At 40.2% G+C, this 15,898-nt stretch overlaps 1 protein-coding gene across 1 annotated transcript in view; it reads right to left on the reverse strand.

Moving 5' to 3' along the window:
* The window catches only part of AHSG (alpha 2-HS glycoprotein), a gene marked incomplete at both ends in the record, with an annotated part of 43,495 nt that overhangs the window by 11,795 nt on the left and 15,802 nt on the right, over nt 1-15,898 (reverse strand). Inside the window, 5 exon segments of the mRNA XM_084232710.1 lie at nt 4,487-4,588; nt 5,275-5,453; nt 7,831-7,918; nt 9,603-9,828; nt 14,952-15,010. Coding sequence (XP_084088836.1) covers nt 4,487-4,588; nt 5,275-5,453; nt 7,831-7,918; nt 9,603-9,828; nt 14,952-15,010 — 654 coding nt within the window.

The following is a 15,898-nucleotide window of genomic DNA, read 5'->3' on the forward strand; positions in this document are numbered from 1 at the left end:
AAGAAACTAAGTGTTTTTGGCAAACAAACTCTGATTATTAGAATTTAGTGTGTGTGTGTGTGTAGGAGAAAATCTGTTAGTTCTGCTTCTTGACTTCAAGAGCACTGAAGAACAATGATCTAGAATCCACCACAATATGTTTAAACAGATGGTCGCAATGATTCTCTATTGCCTATCTCCAGGTCATACAATGAGCAGGTTAGAAATTTTTCAGGCATGAAACTCCATTAAAGTAGGAAGTCCCTGGGGAATGGAACATAAGCCCTTCCCTTCTCCTGTTCATAACCAAGTCACATAAGGGAAGGGCTCTAAGAGAACATTCTGGAGAAAATCAGATACCACAGTAAGTATAACCTGGCCACTCCGATTCTGTCTAGGATTTACTGAGTTACCAAAATTCATAGACTTAGCTGTTGTACTAAATATATGAACTATAGAGTTTGGGGACACATACGCTATGGAAATTAGTATGTTTCTCTCTCAGAACTTTTTGAGGTCAGGAAACTGGTTAATTAGTTTACCTTAGTGTGTAAGTGGAAAGAACAGAACAAGGAAGGCTATTTCTACCTTTGCTATAGTAGAAACATACAAGGGTTCCATGGGAAAAGCAAATATGGTACAGCTATTTTGCTAGTAACTACCAATGGATGATCTTCCAGAGACTAAATAGGGGAATACATAGTTAACACAGAGGTGGTTCCAAGGAATCAGGAATCTTAGCAAGGAATCTTGCTAAGAAAGTTGTCTCTCTGGATGAACCAACACCTGTATCACTTAAGAGAACCAGCAAGAGCGCATTTCATAGAGAGCCTATGTAGAACAAGAGAAAATTGTAAATGCAAGTTTGTTATGTGAAAGACATTGTACTCTTTGTCTCTAATCTTCTTAGAACTTGGAAGAGCAAAAGTAAGCAAAAGATGGAAGAAAGGAAGCAAGAGTGAAACAGATCTTGACCACTTCTTTACAGCAGAACTTAAGTTCTACATCCACCTTGAGCTACAGAGGGAAAATTTTTTGATTGAATTAGAAATAAACATTTGATTCAGAATTGACTGAAGAAAACTTTTTTCATATATGAAAGTTAATCTTAGTTACCTAAGTGAAATTTTCTTCTAAAAATGACTAGAAAGTGATGGAATCTGCTCAAGATGTTACTGGCAAATGAGAAAGGTCACACAGAGGAGAGTGAAGAAATTTCCCTAATTATTTCTTGAACAAATTGAGAATATTCAATGGACTGATTTCAAAGGTTTTTTGAGAGTACATTTTAGATTCAAACACACACACATAGGTTGAAATTTAAAAAAAGATGGAAAGAATATACCATGCAACAGGAATCAAAAGAAAGCTGGAATGGGCCTCCCTGGTGGCACGAGGGTTTAAGACACAACCTATGAAGCTATTCACAGCCGCTGCAGGAGGAGTTCGATCCTGGCCAGGGAGCCACCCACATGGCACAGCAGACCTCTCCTGACTCGCTCGCTGTTCCCTTCAGCAGTGTATTTCAGTCAATCCACCTGTTCTGTTCCCCACTCTGTCTCTGGTGAATCCTCTCACCCCAGCACCTCTGGACTGTACCCCAGTTGTTGTATGCATAAATAAATAAATCTTTAAAAAAAAAAGTTGCAATGGTTATACAAGTATCAGGTATAATTGACTCTAAGACAAAACATGTAACTAGAAATGGAAATAGTTTTATAATAATAACAGTATTAGTATATTAGGAAGACATAACTAGTTTTAAATATATATGCAGCTAACAACAAAGCAAAAACTGAGAGCATTCAAGGGACATGTAGGCATATCTACAAAAATAATTGGAATATCCAGTTTGATAGAGACTAGAATAAGTATGCAGAACCTCAAGAAGGAAATAGAAGTGTGAATAACAATATAAGCCAACTAAAGTAACAGCAGAACATATTCTTTCTCAGTGTACATGGGATATTCTCCAAGAAGCACCTTTTATTAAAGTATAACATAAAACAAGCCTCAATAAAGTTAAGAGATTTGAGGTCATGCTAAGTATGTTCTCCAACCATGGAATAGTAATAGAAATGAATAACAGAAAGAAATTAGAATTTCACAAATATGTGGAAATGAAAAAATGTGACCAAAAAGTGCCAATTGGTGAGAGAAGAAATCACAAAGGAAATTAGAAAATACTTTGAGTTGAACATTCACAACTTCAGAGGTGAATCTAAAGCATTACTGAAAAGGAAAATTTCTAGCTGTATAATGCTTACGTTAAAAAATAAAATTAGCCATCTGTAACCTAAATCTCTCCTCTATTAAGCTAGAAAAAGAAAAAAATTAAGCCCCAAAAATTAAGCCCAAGAAAAAGAAGGCTGTAATAAATAATAAGGAAGAAATAAATGAACCAGACAATAAAAAAGAATAGACAAAATAAAACTAAAAGTAGGGGGTTTTGTAAAGATAATAAAATTGGCTAAACATTAGCTAGACTGATGAAGATAAAATTACTTAAATTGCTAACATTAGAATGAAAAATGAAACATTACTACCAATCTTTCAGAAATAAAAAGGATTCTAAGGGAATAATATAAGAACAAACTATGGTCCTTACAATGGTGGCAAATTAGATAACTTAGACATATTCCAAGGAGGAGAAATGCTATAAAAATTGAGGAAAAATAGACAATATGAACAGAACTATAAAAAACAATGAGTAGTTTTTTTTTGTGTGTGTGTGTGGGAAAAAAAAAGTCCATGAAGAAAAGTCCAGGCTCAGATGACTTCTCTGATGAATTCTAACAAACATTTAAAGAAGAATAACCACACCAATCACAGTCTCAAAAGAATGAACACACCAATTCAGAGTCTCAAAAATAAAATAGATGGGTGAAAAAATTGTCTAAGTCATTCTATAAGGTGAATAATAAACTCATTAAAATCAGCCAGAGACCACATCAGAAAACTAAAAAGACCAATATCTCTTATGCATATATTTGAATAATCTTAACACAAAAATACAGTAAAGTGAATTCAGCAACATTTTGAAAGGATTATACACCATGACCAACTGGGATTTATCTCTGAAGTGCAATATTGTTTTAACACATGAAAAACAATATTGTAATATGTAATACTCATATATTAAAGATGAAAAGATTCACACAATTATCTCATTAACTAGGAAAAGCATTTACATACTCCAACACTGTTTCTTGATAAAAGCATTTAACAAACTAGGCATAGAAAAGAACTTGCGGGCCTCCCCGGTGGCGCAGCGGTTGAGCGCTGGGTTGCGAAGCTGCCCGTGGCCGGTTCGATCCCCGGCTGCTCCCCGGCCACCGGAGGAGGGTCCCGTATGGCGCGCAGACCTCTCCTGCCGCCCGCTGCTCCCCTCAGCAGTGTACTTCGGTCCTTCTGCCTGCTCTGCTCCCCGCTCTGGCTCTGGTGAATTCTCTCACCCTCCCGCGCTTCTGACTGTACCCAGTGCATGTATAAACAAAACAAACAAACAAACCAGCAAAACAAATAAATAAAGCATGCCTCTATTAAAAAAAAAAAAAAAGTTTTTAAAAAAAAAAAAAAGAAAAGAACTTGCAACTCTGATAAAGGGCATGGAAAACCTACAGTAATCTTTTTATTAAATGATGAAATATTGAATGTGTCCTCCCTAAAATCTGGACTAACATAAGGATGTCTACTACCCCCATTTCTAGTCAACATTGTACTGTAAGTTCTACTCAGGAAAATAAATCAAGGAAAAGAATTAAAAGGTGTGCAGATTGGAAAGGAAGAAGTAAAACACCAATTTGTAGATGGCATAATCTTGTATATAAAAAATCCCAAGGAATCTACCAGAAAATGATTAGATGGTCTCATCAAACTTATAGCATAGAAGATAAATCTAAAAAATAAGTTTTATTTCTATACACTTGCAATGAACAATCCACATGAAACTAAGGAAATCGTTCCACCACATTACTACCTGAGAGAATAAACTATTTAGGTTCACAAAGCTCTGTAGGCTGAAAACTACAAAATATCATTGAGAGAAATTAAGTACCTCTGAAAACTGTGGAAAGAGCTGTTTTTCCTCATGTAGATTTGTTTTTTAGGTTAATTTTCCTCACTTTGATAATATCAACATAATTCAACTACAACTGAGTCTCTATTTCACATGCAGTATTACAAATGTAACTGGACTTTTTTTTACATAAAATCAGAACCATTAACACCACTGAGAAGATTCATCTATATTTTTGAGTCTCCTAAGATCATTCTTTTTCAGAGGCATCACATTGTTGATGAAAATTCTCCTTACAAGCGAATAAAACCTTATTAATGTGTGTGGGCCAGCACAATCTCCAACTAGCCCGTTGTTTCCTGAGGTGAACAAAAGCATCTCATGCCTTATAAAACCTCATGTGTAATTTATACTAACAAATAAGCCTGCTAAATATTTCTCACGTGTGAACACAAATCTTAAATTCTGAAGAAATTCAGAGATACTCACCTCTGAGTCAGGAGACTGATGCGTGCAGCTGCTGGCCTGGGATTTGGTACAAGGTGCCTCTTTGATTAAATATTCCACAGAGTATGAAGGTCCAGCCACCCACTGAATGAGACAATAGTTGAGAAATAAAAATCAGACTTTCCACATGGGGAAATGTTGATTGGCAGCATGATTTTTACAGAACCATACACGCCCAAGTTGGGTTAGCGCGGGTATTCCATTGTCCCTGTAACCCCACCATTATCAAAACATGTAATAGGATCCTGATATGTAGAAAACAACCACCACACCTCCCTCCCCTTCTCAGGATATAAATGGACACTAAGCCTTCACTTGGGTGACCTCATTTTTCCTCAGGTAAATGTATTTTTAGATTGGTTTTCCCCATTTTGATAGATAGCAACATAATGCAAATACAATTGAGGCTCCATTTCCCTCAGCATCCACTCCCAACCCTGACATGACCAGAAGCTGACTTGTTGAATGGCCCTCGGTCACTCAGATCTGAAATGTACCAATAAACAGTGACCCCAAGTAGGGAAACCAGAGACTGGGTTTCACATTTCCCTCCCTGCCTTAAGGCCAATGAAATAAAGGAGTCACACACTTGTGGAAATCCCATGAATAGCTCAGACACTGAAACACTATTGCGCGGGCATCAGGTATTCCAAGAACCCAAGAGGCTGCTTATCAAAAGGCACCCCTCACAGCCTCCTCTCAGCTCTGGCTCCATGGCTACACGCGGGAGACTCACTGTTGGTGTAATCACCAGGGGTGTTCAGTCTCACCTGGCGAGAAACCATGGTGACTTTGACCAGAGAATACTGCTTCGAGGTGCTCTCACTGTTGTATTTTGCAAGAGACTCAGTGGCAGTTTCCAAAACCCTGGGATCTGAGAAGTCACTGGAGACAGAACGACCAAGCACTGGGCAGTCAGGGCATGTTCGAAGAATGCTTCTTTTAGAAACTGTTGATTCCAAAGAGAGCACTTTTAAAACAAAGCTCCTTAATGATTTTTTTTTTTGTTAAAGATTTATTTGTTTATTCATACAAGCACTGGGTACAGTCAGAAGCGCAGAAGGGTGAGAGAATTCACCAGAGCCAGAGCAGAACAGAACAGGCAGACTGATGAAATACACTGCTGAGGGGAGCAGCGGGTGGTAGGAGAGGTCTGGGAGCCATGTGGGACCCTCGCCAGCGGCCGGGGATTGAACTGTCGCTGCAGAGGCTGCAGGCAGCTTCGCAGCCCAGCCCTCAACTGCTGTGCCACCATGGGAGGCCCTCCTTAATGATTTTTAATCCTGTTAACCATATAAACACAACAGAGGCAAAGACTGAAAAAAATAATAATAATACTAAATTTCAGCAAAGATGCAACAGAAAAGGTATTTTCTAGGGCCTCCCTGGTGGCACAAGGGGTTAAGCACAGCATTATGAAGCCATCTATAGCCTCTGCAGCACGAGTTCAATCCCTGGTCAGCCAGGTAGCAACACACATGGCACAGCAGACCTCTCCTGCTTCACCGGCTGCTCCCCTCAGCAGTGTTTTTCAGTCAGTCTGCCTGTTCTGCTCCCCACTCTGTCTCTGGTGAATCCACTCGCCCCTCCCATGACCCCCCACCACACCTCTGGCCTCTACCCTAGTTCTTATATACATAAATAAATAAATCTTTTTTCAAAAAGAAGAAAAGATATTTTCTGGATAGAAAGCTGCCTGGATAAAAAAATGAATTTTCTACTATGTGCATGTATTACTTTTGTAATTAAAAAACAGTAATATTTTCTTACTTCACATATATTTATTTACTCTAGGAATTTTATTAAAAAAACATACTATATATATTTATATTGATATAAACATTTTTTCTCAACTAGTTAAACATCTTCTAAAATCAACGCCTCTAAGTGAGACTGAATATCTTAAAAGCTTGGGATTTTAGTACTGTCATGTCTTACTCACAATTTGGTGCCTAACACCAAATATAATATGTTCCTTGTTTACCAAATGCTCATTGAATGAATAAGTGACTGAATGACCTAACAGAAGGTGGGTGCATACCTACCTTTGGTAGAAAATGCAAGTGAACCAGAAAAACAATGGTCAAATCACCATGATATTGGATAGTATAATTACACTAATGGTACAGTTAGAATTTCTGATTAGGTGGAAATGGGGCTGGCAATCTCTGTGTGCCAGTTAGCTAGGGAACTTACCTTAGCTTGTTTTTAGCAGCACAAACACATTGGTTTTGTCAACTGGAATCATCGCCAGGGGTCACTAGCTCCATCCTCATACCTTCGGTGGCTACATGTTCCCACTCTTTGTAATTGTTCTCTAATTTATTTTTAGGAGACTCATATGTTCACAACTAGGAAGCTTAAACCGTGGTAAATAAAATGTTTGCTCTTTTACGTTGTCCTTCCATGTAACCAGCCACATTGTTATCACCTGAAGCTTGTTTCAAATACAGACACTCAAGTCATCACCCCAGACAGAGAATCAGAATCTGCACTTGAACATGATCTAGCAGGGGAGAGCCATGCACATAATAACTTGACAATTGGTCATATCCTATTTCCTGGGCCTTGGATGCTGATTTCCCAAGAGGCCCCAGAATGATTTACAGTACATATATCAAAAATCATGAGCCTTATCCTCATTCCAGAACATTGATACATTTAAGTGAGTGTAAAGATTAATTATGGACTTCTAACATGTGACAGTGAGGAAGAATTGATAATTTTTCATTATATAAGGTAGAAAATGGAAGTAAATCAATGTATGGTGTGAGCTTCAGGAGTGGGCATATTAAAGTTTTACTGGGGTGTAGAGAGGACAGCACTAGTCATTTCTTGAACAGAGAACATTGTGGAAGAGGTAGCTGTGTCAACAGTGCTCCCAGAATGGCTTTGAGTTCAAGACAGAGGCTATCAGGGGAGGTATTCTCAGCAGAAGGAGCCAAATGAGCAAGAAGCCCAGGCTGGAAAGTGCAAGGTGTGTTCAGAAAAGAGGGGGGCATCCAGCTGCGTGGAGTGCAGAGTGGTGCAGTCACAGAGATAGCCACCATATCTTCAGACATGGTGAGAAAGGGCACCTGAGCACCAGATGTAGAAATTATGACATTTGTAACAGAACAAAGAGTTAGGATTTCATACCCAATGCTGAGTAATTACTGTGGGTGATTGTGGAAGTGGGAAAGGCCAATTCTGGGTATAGCAGGAACATGGTCTTGGAATGAATAGATAGTAAGGAAAGGAAAATTCCTACACATGTGGGCATTGCCCTATTTAAATGCTTTTGCCCTTATTTTAATAAAATGAACAAAATCAAATGAATGTCTTACCTGGGCGAAGAGTACAGTTATAAGAAAGTGTATGGAGAATTCTAGCTGTCTTGTGCATGTAAAATAATGCTTTGCATTGACCATAAACCTGGAACAAACACATGCACTTTATGACATGGAAGAAGAGTCTAAGACTTAAAAAAAACAGAACCCAAAGTGAACATTTTATTTTTAAGTTCTGAAAATCTGAAAGACTATTCTGGTGGCTTTGACTGTGGGAAACCACCAGCTGATTATCAAGTAGTTTAACCTACTTCTGGGGCACAGCCAGACCTCATCCCCCACGCTCCTTCCTGGTCCCCCATGACTGGGCACAACTGAGTTGTAACACAGGGAGGTGAGCGGAAGTGACTGTAACCACTGCCAGGTAGGGCCCATGAAGACCTCCCCTGAGCCATCTGTACTGCTGCTGGTTCTCTTCCCAGAGCTGAGGCAGATGTGCTGGTGATCCCAGAAGCCTGGACTAGGAGGTGGCAGAGTCATAGCCACAAAACAGGAAGACCCCTGGTCTCCTAATCACTCATGGAGAAAACACCTTCTTGTTCAGACATTTTTATTTTGAACTTTACATGAGTAGGAAACAAACTTCTGTCACTTTTAAGTCTAGTACACAGCAAGTACCTCCTTTAAAAGTATTAAATTTTCAGCAGGGTAAATAGATTATTTGCTTTTCAAAAGTCAGCTTAGAAAGTGTGATTAAATGATTAGGAAAGATACCTTAAACAGTTTACTAATATGATCTTGCATTCAAGTTATAAAATTCTTATTAATCCATGGAGAAAAACCACTGAATGATTAAGTATAAAGTAAAACACTTATTCTGTGATTTTCAAGACGCTTCAGTGGTCATCTTTTAAAGACTCAACTCTGAAGCCCTTTACTTTCCATTCTAGTCAGTTCTCCCATGAAATATCTGAGAATTCTATCCTGCTTCCCTCTCTCAGCAACAAACCAACATCAATGCTCATTAAAATAAAACCAAGCAACATAAACCAAATGCTATCCCATCATTATTTATACAGTTTCCTTACACCCACAATGGAGGACTTCACCTCAGACCTTTATTTCACAAGTTAAACACTGGCTTAGCATCCACAGGAGAGTCCTGGAGGTAGAAAATAAATTGGGGCAACTTTCCAATTCTGGGCTTCACAGTCCCAACGGGACTTTCAGGAATCCCTCAGAACATAAGTTAAACACTATATTCTGTTTATAGAACTAGAATGACCGCAAGGCACCATGTCCAAGAGATGATATTAATTGGCATTTAAAAGATGGTGCACCCTGAACAATCTTTACCCCAAAGCTAGAGGACACCTCTTTTCTCCCCTGGAGTCCCTGGACACAAGCACTTACTGAATGGAACAGTGCTCTCCCTTTACAGTCCTTCCATGACTTCCTGCTGAGCACATGGCAGTCAGTCTCTATCACGTCCAGGGTGAGATAGTACAGAGCTGCTGGTCCATCCTGTAGGCAGGGGCGGAGAAACAAACATGAGCAGCAACCCCTATAGACTGCCCCCAAATTCTCTGTTTTATAGCACAGTCAAGGCTAAGATGCCTGTCAAAACTTCTCATCACATCTGCAATACTAGACAAGGGTAGCGATTAGCTTTGTCTCCAGTGACAGTGAGAGCATTGCAGACACCCTGGCTGAGGGGAGCAGAGCTGCTCAGCAGCTTCCAATTTGGAAAGCACCGGCAACATGTGTCCCTGGTCCCCAGCCCTGGCCAGCCCAGCGAGCACCTGCCCGGGTAGGGGACCATCACTTGCCTGTCTGTGTTCACGGACGTCGCTCACTCGGTTGAGGCTCAGCACGTAGCCATCCTTGCGGTCCCTGTTGATGTCCCCCAGGGCAAAATTAGCAAATGACAGCACATCTGAGTCATTGCAGCCACGGGAGAGTAAAGGCGATGGGTTGAAGACTTGCTGGGGTGGAGATGTAGCCCCAGAGCCCACAGCCAGGGCGCAGAGCACCAGGGGCAGGAGCAGACCCATTCTGTGGGGAGCAGATCCCAGGAGGTGGCAGTACAGGGAACTGCAGAGAGGAGGCGTTATATAATGCTCTGTAAGGCCAAGCAGAGGTGTTTTGTAATCACAATCTGAACCTATGATATGAAACCAGTATTTGAAACATGATGTCCCATTTTATCTCCTTGAATAATAAATGTAGATTTCCCTGAGTCAGTACTTGGGAAAATGTTTGCCAAATTTTCTAACCTTAGGTCCTTGAGCAATCTCTATTAATGTGTACATGTAAACAAATTTGTTTCCTAATCTTTTCCTAGGAAATCCTAATAAACACCGATGTCAGGGCTACTGGTTGGTCATGATTGGATTCTGCTGTGTCCAGGGATCCGCCTGAATCAGAATATGCAGTATTCTCACACCCTCCCTGGTCCCCTTGCACCTCCCTCCAGCTGATGTCCTCAGCCACTCAGAGGAGTCTCAGGCTTGGGGCCTGGGGCCTTGGTGCCAGTGGTGACAAGTGTGTTCCTACTTCCTGCCTGATGCCCATGTCACTGTTGATGTTAAATGCTCAGTGACCAACATGAGGCACCACAGAAAGTACTAGGCACTTTGGGTATCTGACTAGAATTTGTTCTTTTTAGCCTTATTTGGGTTCTTTTCTTTAAACAAAGACCTATTGGGTCAAAATGAAAGTAAATGGCATACCAATAGCTCCCAAATCACATGCTAAATCTACGTTTCTTTCTGTGGGCTCCATGGTAACAAATTCATAAATAGGTTAAAAGCTATGACCACTGTTGAGAGATCAAGACTGGAAGGTGGTGGAGCACCAGTATCTACAGGCATGGTTCTGAAATGATGCTGCTGTCCTGCTGAAGGCCTCCTTCCCTCAGAGGTGCTGGTTGTCATGGGTTTCACTATAACAAAAGGCTTATTACTAGTTCCACCCTAACCAAGACATACCCACACACTGGTCAAAGAAAAGAAAGGGTATTAACAGTGCCAAGAAGCCTCCCAAAGTCTTGTTGGCTGGTATCTTCAACCTCATTTATTAACAGTGTCACCCCAAATCATGTGTCCTTTCCAATACCTTACATGTGGTGACATCTGTAAAAGTGACAGTGGCAGACCCGACTACAGGACACACACTCATGCAGAAGTTGCAGGTTTGGCACATTTTCTTTCAGTGGAAGTTCAGATATAATTCAGTTCCTTCTTCTCTGGATTGTTCTTAATGTTGGGGATTAAGGAGACCTAATGAAGAAATACAAAGGCTATGGGTTGGAGGGTGGGGGAAATGGGTGGTGTTGATCAAAGGTACAAACTTTGTTATAGGATGACTAAGTTGTGAGGATAATTAGATCCATGTGCAGCACAGTGACTACAGGTAGTGCTGTATTGTATGCTGGAAAGTTGCTAAGAGAGTAGATCTTAAATGTTCTCACCATGAGAAAAAAGAAAAAAGTCTGTGAATTGTAGATGTATTAACTAACTTGATTATGGTGATCATTTTGCAATAAAATATATATCAAATCATCACGCTATAAATCTTCAACTCACACAATGTTATATATAGTGTATATCTTAATAAAGTTGGGGGTGGGATGAGAACAATACCATGGTAACCAAATGATCAAAACTTACAACATCACCAATGGGAGAAACAGACACCACGTGTTTCTTGATGATGCACTGAAGACAATCTCACATCTCTGTTATTCCTGGGGGGGGGGCAGGAATGGCATAACAAATCTAATCATGAAGACTGGAAAAACCTGAACTGATGGACATTCCACAGAGCCATCAATAAGCTTGTGCTCTTCAAACACGTCCATTCATGTTACAAAAACAGGAGTTTGAAGGGATATATGCACTCCTATGTTCATTACAGCACTGTTTACAATAGACAAGCTATAGAAACTACCCAAATGCCCAAAGACAGATGAGTAGATTAAGAAGATACGGTGTACACACACACATTGGAATGGGACTCAGCTATAAAAAAGATAAAATTTTGTTATTTGCGATAACATGGATGGAATGAAAGGGGGGTAATGCTAAGTGAAATAAGTCAGAAGGACAAAGACAAATACCAGGTGGTTTCACTTACATGTGGAATATAGAAAACAAAGCAAAGGGGGCCTCCCTCGTGGCACAGGCAGTTGAGCGCCACACTGTGAAGTCCTCAGCCTCTGCAGTGCGGGTTCTTTTTTTTTTTTTTTTTTTACCATTTTATATTACTATCTTTATTATATAAGAGCATATACAGAAAGATATATTTTATTTTTTGAAGATGTCTTTAATATTTCAATTCCAAAATTTCATGAATTTTGAAAAACTAGATTTATCAGAGTATCTCAATGTGGATTTATTTATTTTTTTTATTTATTTATTTTTTTTGGTTTCGTGATTATTATTTTTATTTTTTTTCATCTTTTATTTTTTAATTTTTTTAATGAATAATAAATTTTATTTTTATATTCCCCATACAATTTCAAGCCCCCCATTCTGACCCCAGTCCCTCCCCTCCTGCCCCCCCACCTCCCAAAAAGTGTCTCTGGTTCATAGTGCGGGTTCTATCCTGGCCAGCCGGCAAGAATTAAACATGGCGCAGCCAGACCTCTCCTGTCTCGACTGCTGCTCCCCTCAGCAGTGTGTTTCAGTCAGTCTGCCTGTTCTGTTCCCCGCTCTGACCCTGGTGAATCCTCTCACCCTCCTGCGTATCTGGTTTGTTATTTTAACAAATAACATAGAGTGGGTGACTTAAACAACAAATTATTTCTCAAAATTCCAGAGGTTAGAAATCCTTCCCTAGAATTTCAAGGTCAGGGGGCCGACATGGTTGGGCATGTGAAAAGGACATTTTCTGGGTTATAGACAGTCCCCTTCTTGCTCCATCTTCATGTGGTAGAGAGAGAAAGTGATGATATTATCATCTTCTTTGGACAACAGTCCCATCTACAGGGATCCACCCCAATGATGCCATCCAACCCAGTCATTGGGTTGGATGAAAGAAAGAAAGAAAGAAAAGAAAGCAAAGGGTCAGACAAAACTGAACAACAAAAAAAAAATAGCCTAGAAATCTGACTGTAGAATTGAGGCTACCAGAGTGGAAGCGGGAGGGGCTGGGGCAAAGTGTGGACGGAGTACAATGGACTATAGTGGAGAACTACTAGTGTGTTGGTGGTGGGTGTGGTGCAGTGACATGCATGTGAGCCACATGGTGTTGTAAACCAATGTAGCCTCAATTAAAAAAAAAAATTAAAAAAGCAAAAAGAACAATTAGGGGAAAACATTACCAAAATATAAATTAATAAACTCTAGAACCAGGGCCTCCCTAGTGGCAAAATGGGTTAAGATGCAGCACTATGAAGCTATCTGCAGCCACTGCAACACAAGTACAATCCGTGGCTAGGGAGCCACCCACATGGCACAGCAGACCTCTCCTGACTTGCCCGCTACTCCCTTTCTGCACTGTATTTCAGTCAGTCTGCCTGTTCTGTTCCCCACTCTGTCTCTGGTGAATCCTCTCACCCCCAGCACCTCTGGCCTGTACCCCAGTTCTTATATGCATAAATAAATAAATCTTTTAAAAAATTAAATAAACTCTCAAACCCTATTGTTCTAGAGTAAAAGAGATTAAAATGACAATACGCAAATGTCTTAGATATATCTTAGGATGAGGTAGAAAGATTGCTTTAAGGAACAGCATTGGTACAGTTGGGAGATATGCACATGAAATGCAAATTGTATGTGTTAAAAGTTTCTGAATTTGAAAACCAGACAATGATTATGTAAACAAATGTGTTGTTCTTAAGAAATAGCACTGAAGTACCTTGAGATCAGGAGGAAAGTGCATGAGATTTGCAAGTTATTCTTTAAGGGTTCAGGAAAAAATGTATACTTGTGTATGTGTGCGTTTGTGTATGAAAGAAGAGGCAGAGACTGTGACAAAATATCAGCAGTTGTTAAGTCTGGACAAAAAGTGTATGGGAAGTATTTGTACTGCTGCAATTCTTCTGTGATTTTGAAGAAAATCAAAATCAAAATTTATAAATACTATAATGATTAATATTTGCTCTAAAAGTAATACATGATAAAGATCAAGAAGCAGGAGATTAAATTATTGTCATTATTTACCATAAATAGTCAAAGCTATGGACTGATTGCTTGTACCTACCCCAAAAAGTCTACTAGATGAAGCTATAGATCCCAATGTGAAGGTATTTGGAAGAGGGGTCTGAGGGAATGACTGGGTTGGATGGCATCATTGGGGTGGATCCCTGTAGATGGGACTGTTGTCCAAAGAAGATGCTAATATCATCACTTTCTCTCTCTACCACATGAAGATGGAGCAAGAAGGGGACTGTCTATAACCCAGAAAATGTCCTTCTCACATGCCCAACCATGTCGGCCCCCTGACCTTGAAATTCTAGGGAAGGATTTCTAACCTCTGGAATTTTGAGAAATAATTCGTTGTTTAAGTCACCCACTCTATGTTATTTGTTAAAATACTCCAAGCCAACTAGCACCAAATTATAGGAAATCCTGACGATAATGTGATGTCCCCGTGAGAGTTTCATTTTGGAGCCAAATGCTTATATAGCCTGAGACATTTCCAGCAGCAGCATTCTTCATGGATTCCAAGATTCACATTCCCACTAGCATTGTGTGAGTGCAAATGTTCACTTTCCATTTGCAACTAACCTCACAGGTGATCCCTGCACCTCTGCTGAAGCCCTGGGTCCATGAAGCCTGATGTTTTTCTGTGCTGACCTGGCTTCCATCCCTGAGTCTTCCTCCTTCATTACTTTTAGTAATTTCTGCCTCATCTCTTTAGATTCTAATGTCATAAAAGAAGAAATGTTTCATAGGTTGAGCCCAGGACTGGACCACTAACTGAGCTCCTAAGTCTGTTCATTCATCTAATACACAAGATGCTGTGATGGGAACACGGGAGCAGGGCCAGAAATGGCAGCAGAGTTGTGATTTGGGGAATATATGAAGGAGGAATAACAGGAAAGAGATGTACCAGGACAAGCGAGGAGTTGCCTTGAATGAAAGAGGAATGAGATAAGCCAATTTTTGGAACAAATACCAGGCTTAATGCTGGCAAAATACTCAGTTGATGTTTACAGCCCATGAGCTCACTGTTTGCCAATAAGGAGCCAGTGGAGGAAGATGACCTCTGGTTGCTGATAGCAGAAGCACTAAGGATCAGTAAGGTCATCAGGACTGAGTTTAGGATAAGGGTCAAGAACAGCTTTTCATACTAGCCTTACTGGGATTTTAGAGACTGGCTGTCAGTGTTCTATACATTTCTCTAATTTTCTTTTTTTTTTTTAAGATTTATTTATGCATACAAGAATGGGGGTACAGAGCAGAGGTGTGGGGCATGAGAGGATTCACTAGAGACAGAGTGGGGAACAGAACAGGCAGATGACTGAAAACACTGCTGAGGGGAACAGCGGGCAAGTAAGAGGTCTGCTGCGACAAGTGGGCTGCTCCCTGGCCAGGGATCGAACTCGTGCTGCAGTGGCTGCAGACAGCTTCTTAGGTTGTGTCTTAAGCTCTTGTGCCACCAGAGAAGCCCTCTCTAATTTTCTAAAGAGACTCCTTACTTTATAAGATGGACCTTGCCCTTTACCAAGGCCATTCAGTCTTTCTTATATATGTTGGCAGTGTTTACTCTCCCACAGTCAGGGAATCTAAAGGAACCCAGGCTTTCTCATATTATGAATATGCATATGGTAGTAAACAGGGAATCAAATTAAAGGTAAGATCTGGCATTTGCTTAATTCAGTTGTTACTACTCCAGATGACTTTATCAGGACACCTCCAAAACTGATCACCTAAAGAAAATGAGGAAACTATCCCCATGAGGTTTCAGGTTTGTCCAATAGCCTGGGGATTTCCTCTGTGGTTCAAACAGCTTTAGAAATGATCATTCATTGTTCATTCATAAACTCCTGCTGAGGAGAGACAAGGGCAAAGTACTAAGCAAGAATGGAGAGTAAAGCATGACTAACACAGGGCCCCGACTGAAAAAGTAGCCTGAAGAGAGCGGGTATTTCTAAGGAGAAATTACAATACATTTT

Source organism: Talpa europaea (assembly GCF_964194135.1).
Source record: "Talpa europaea genome assembly, chromosome: 4".
NCBI lineage: Eukaryota > Metazoa > Chordata > Mammalia > Eulipotyphla > Talpidae > Talpa > Talpa europaea.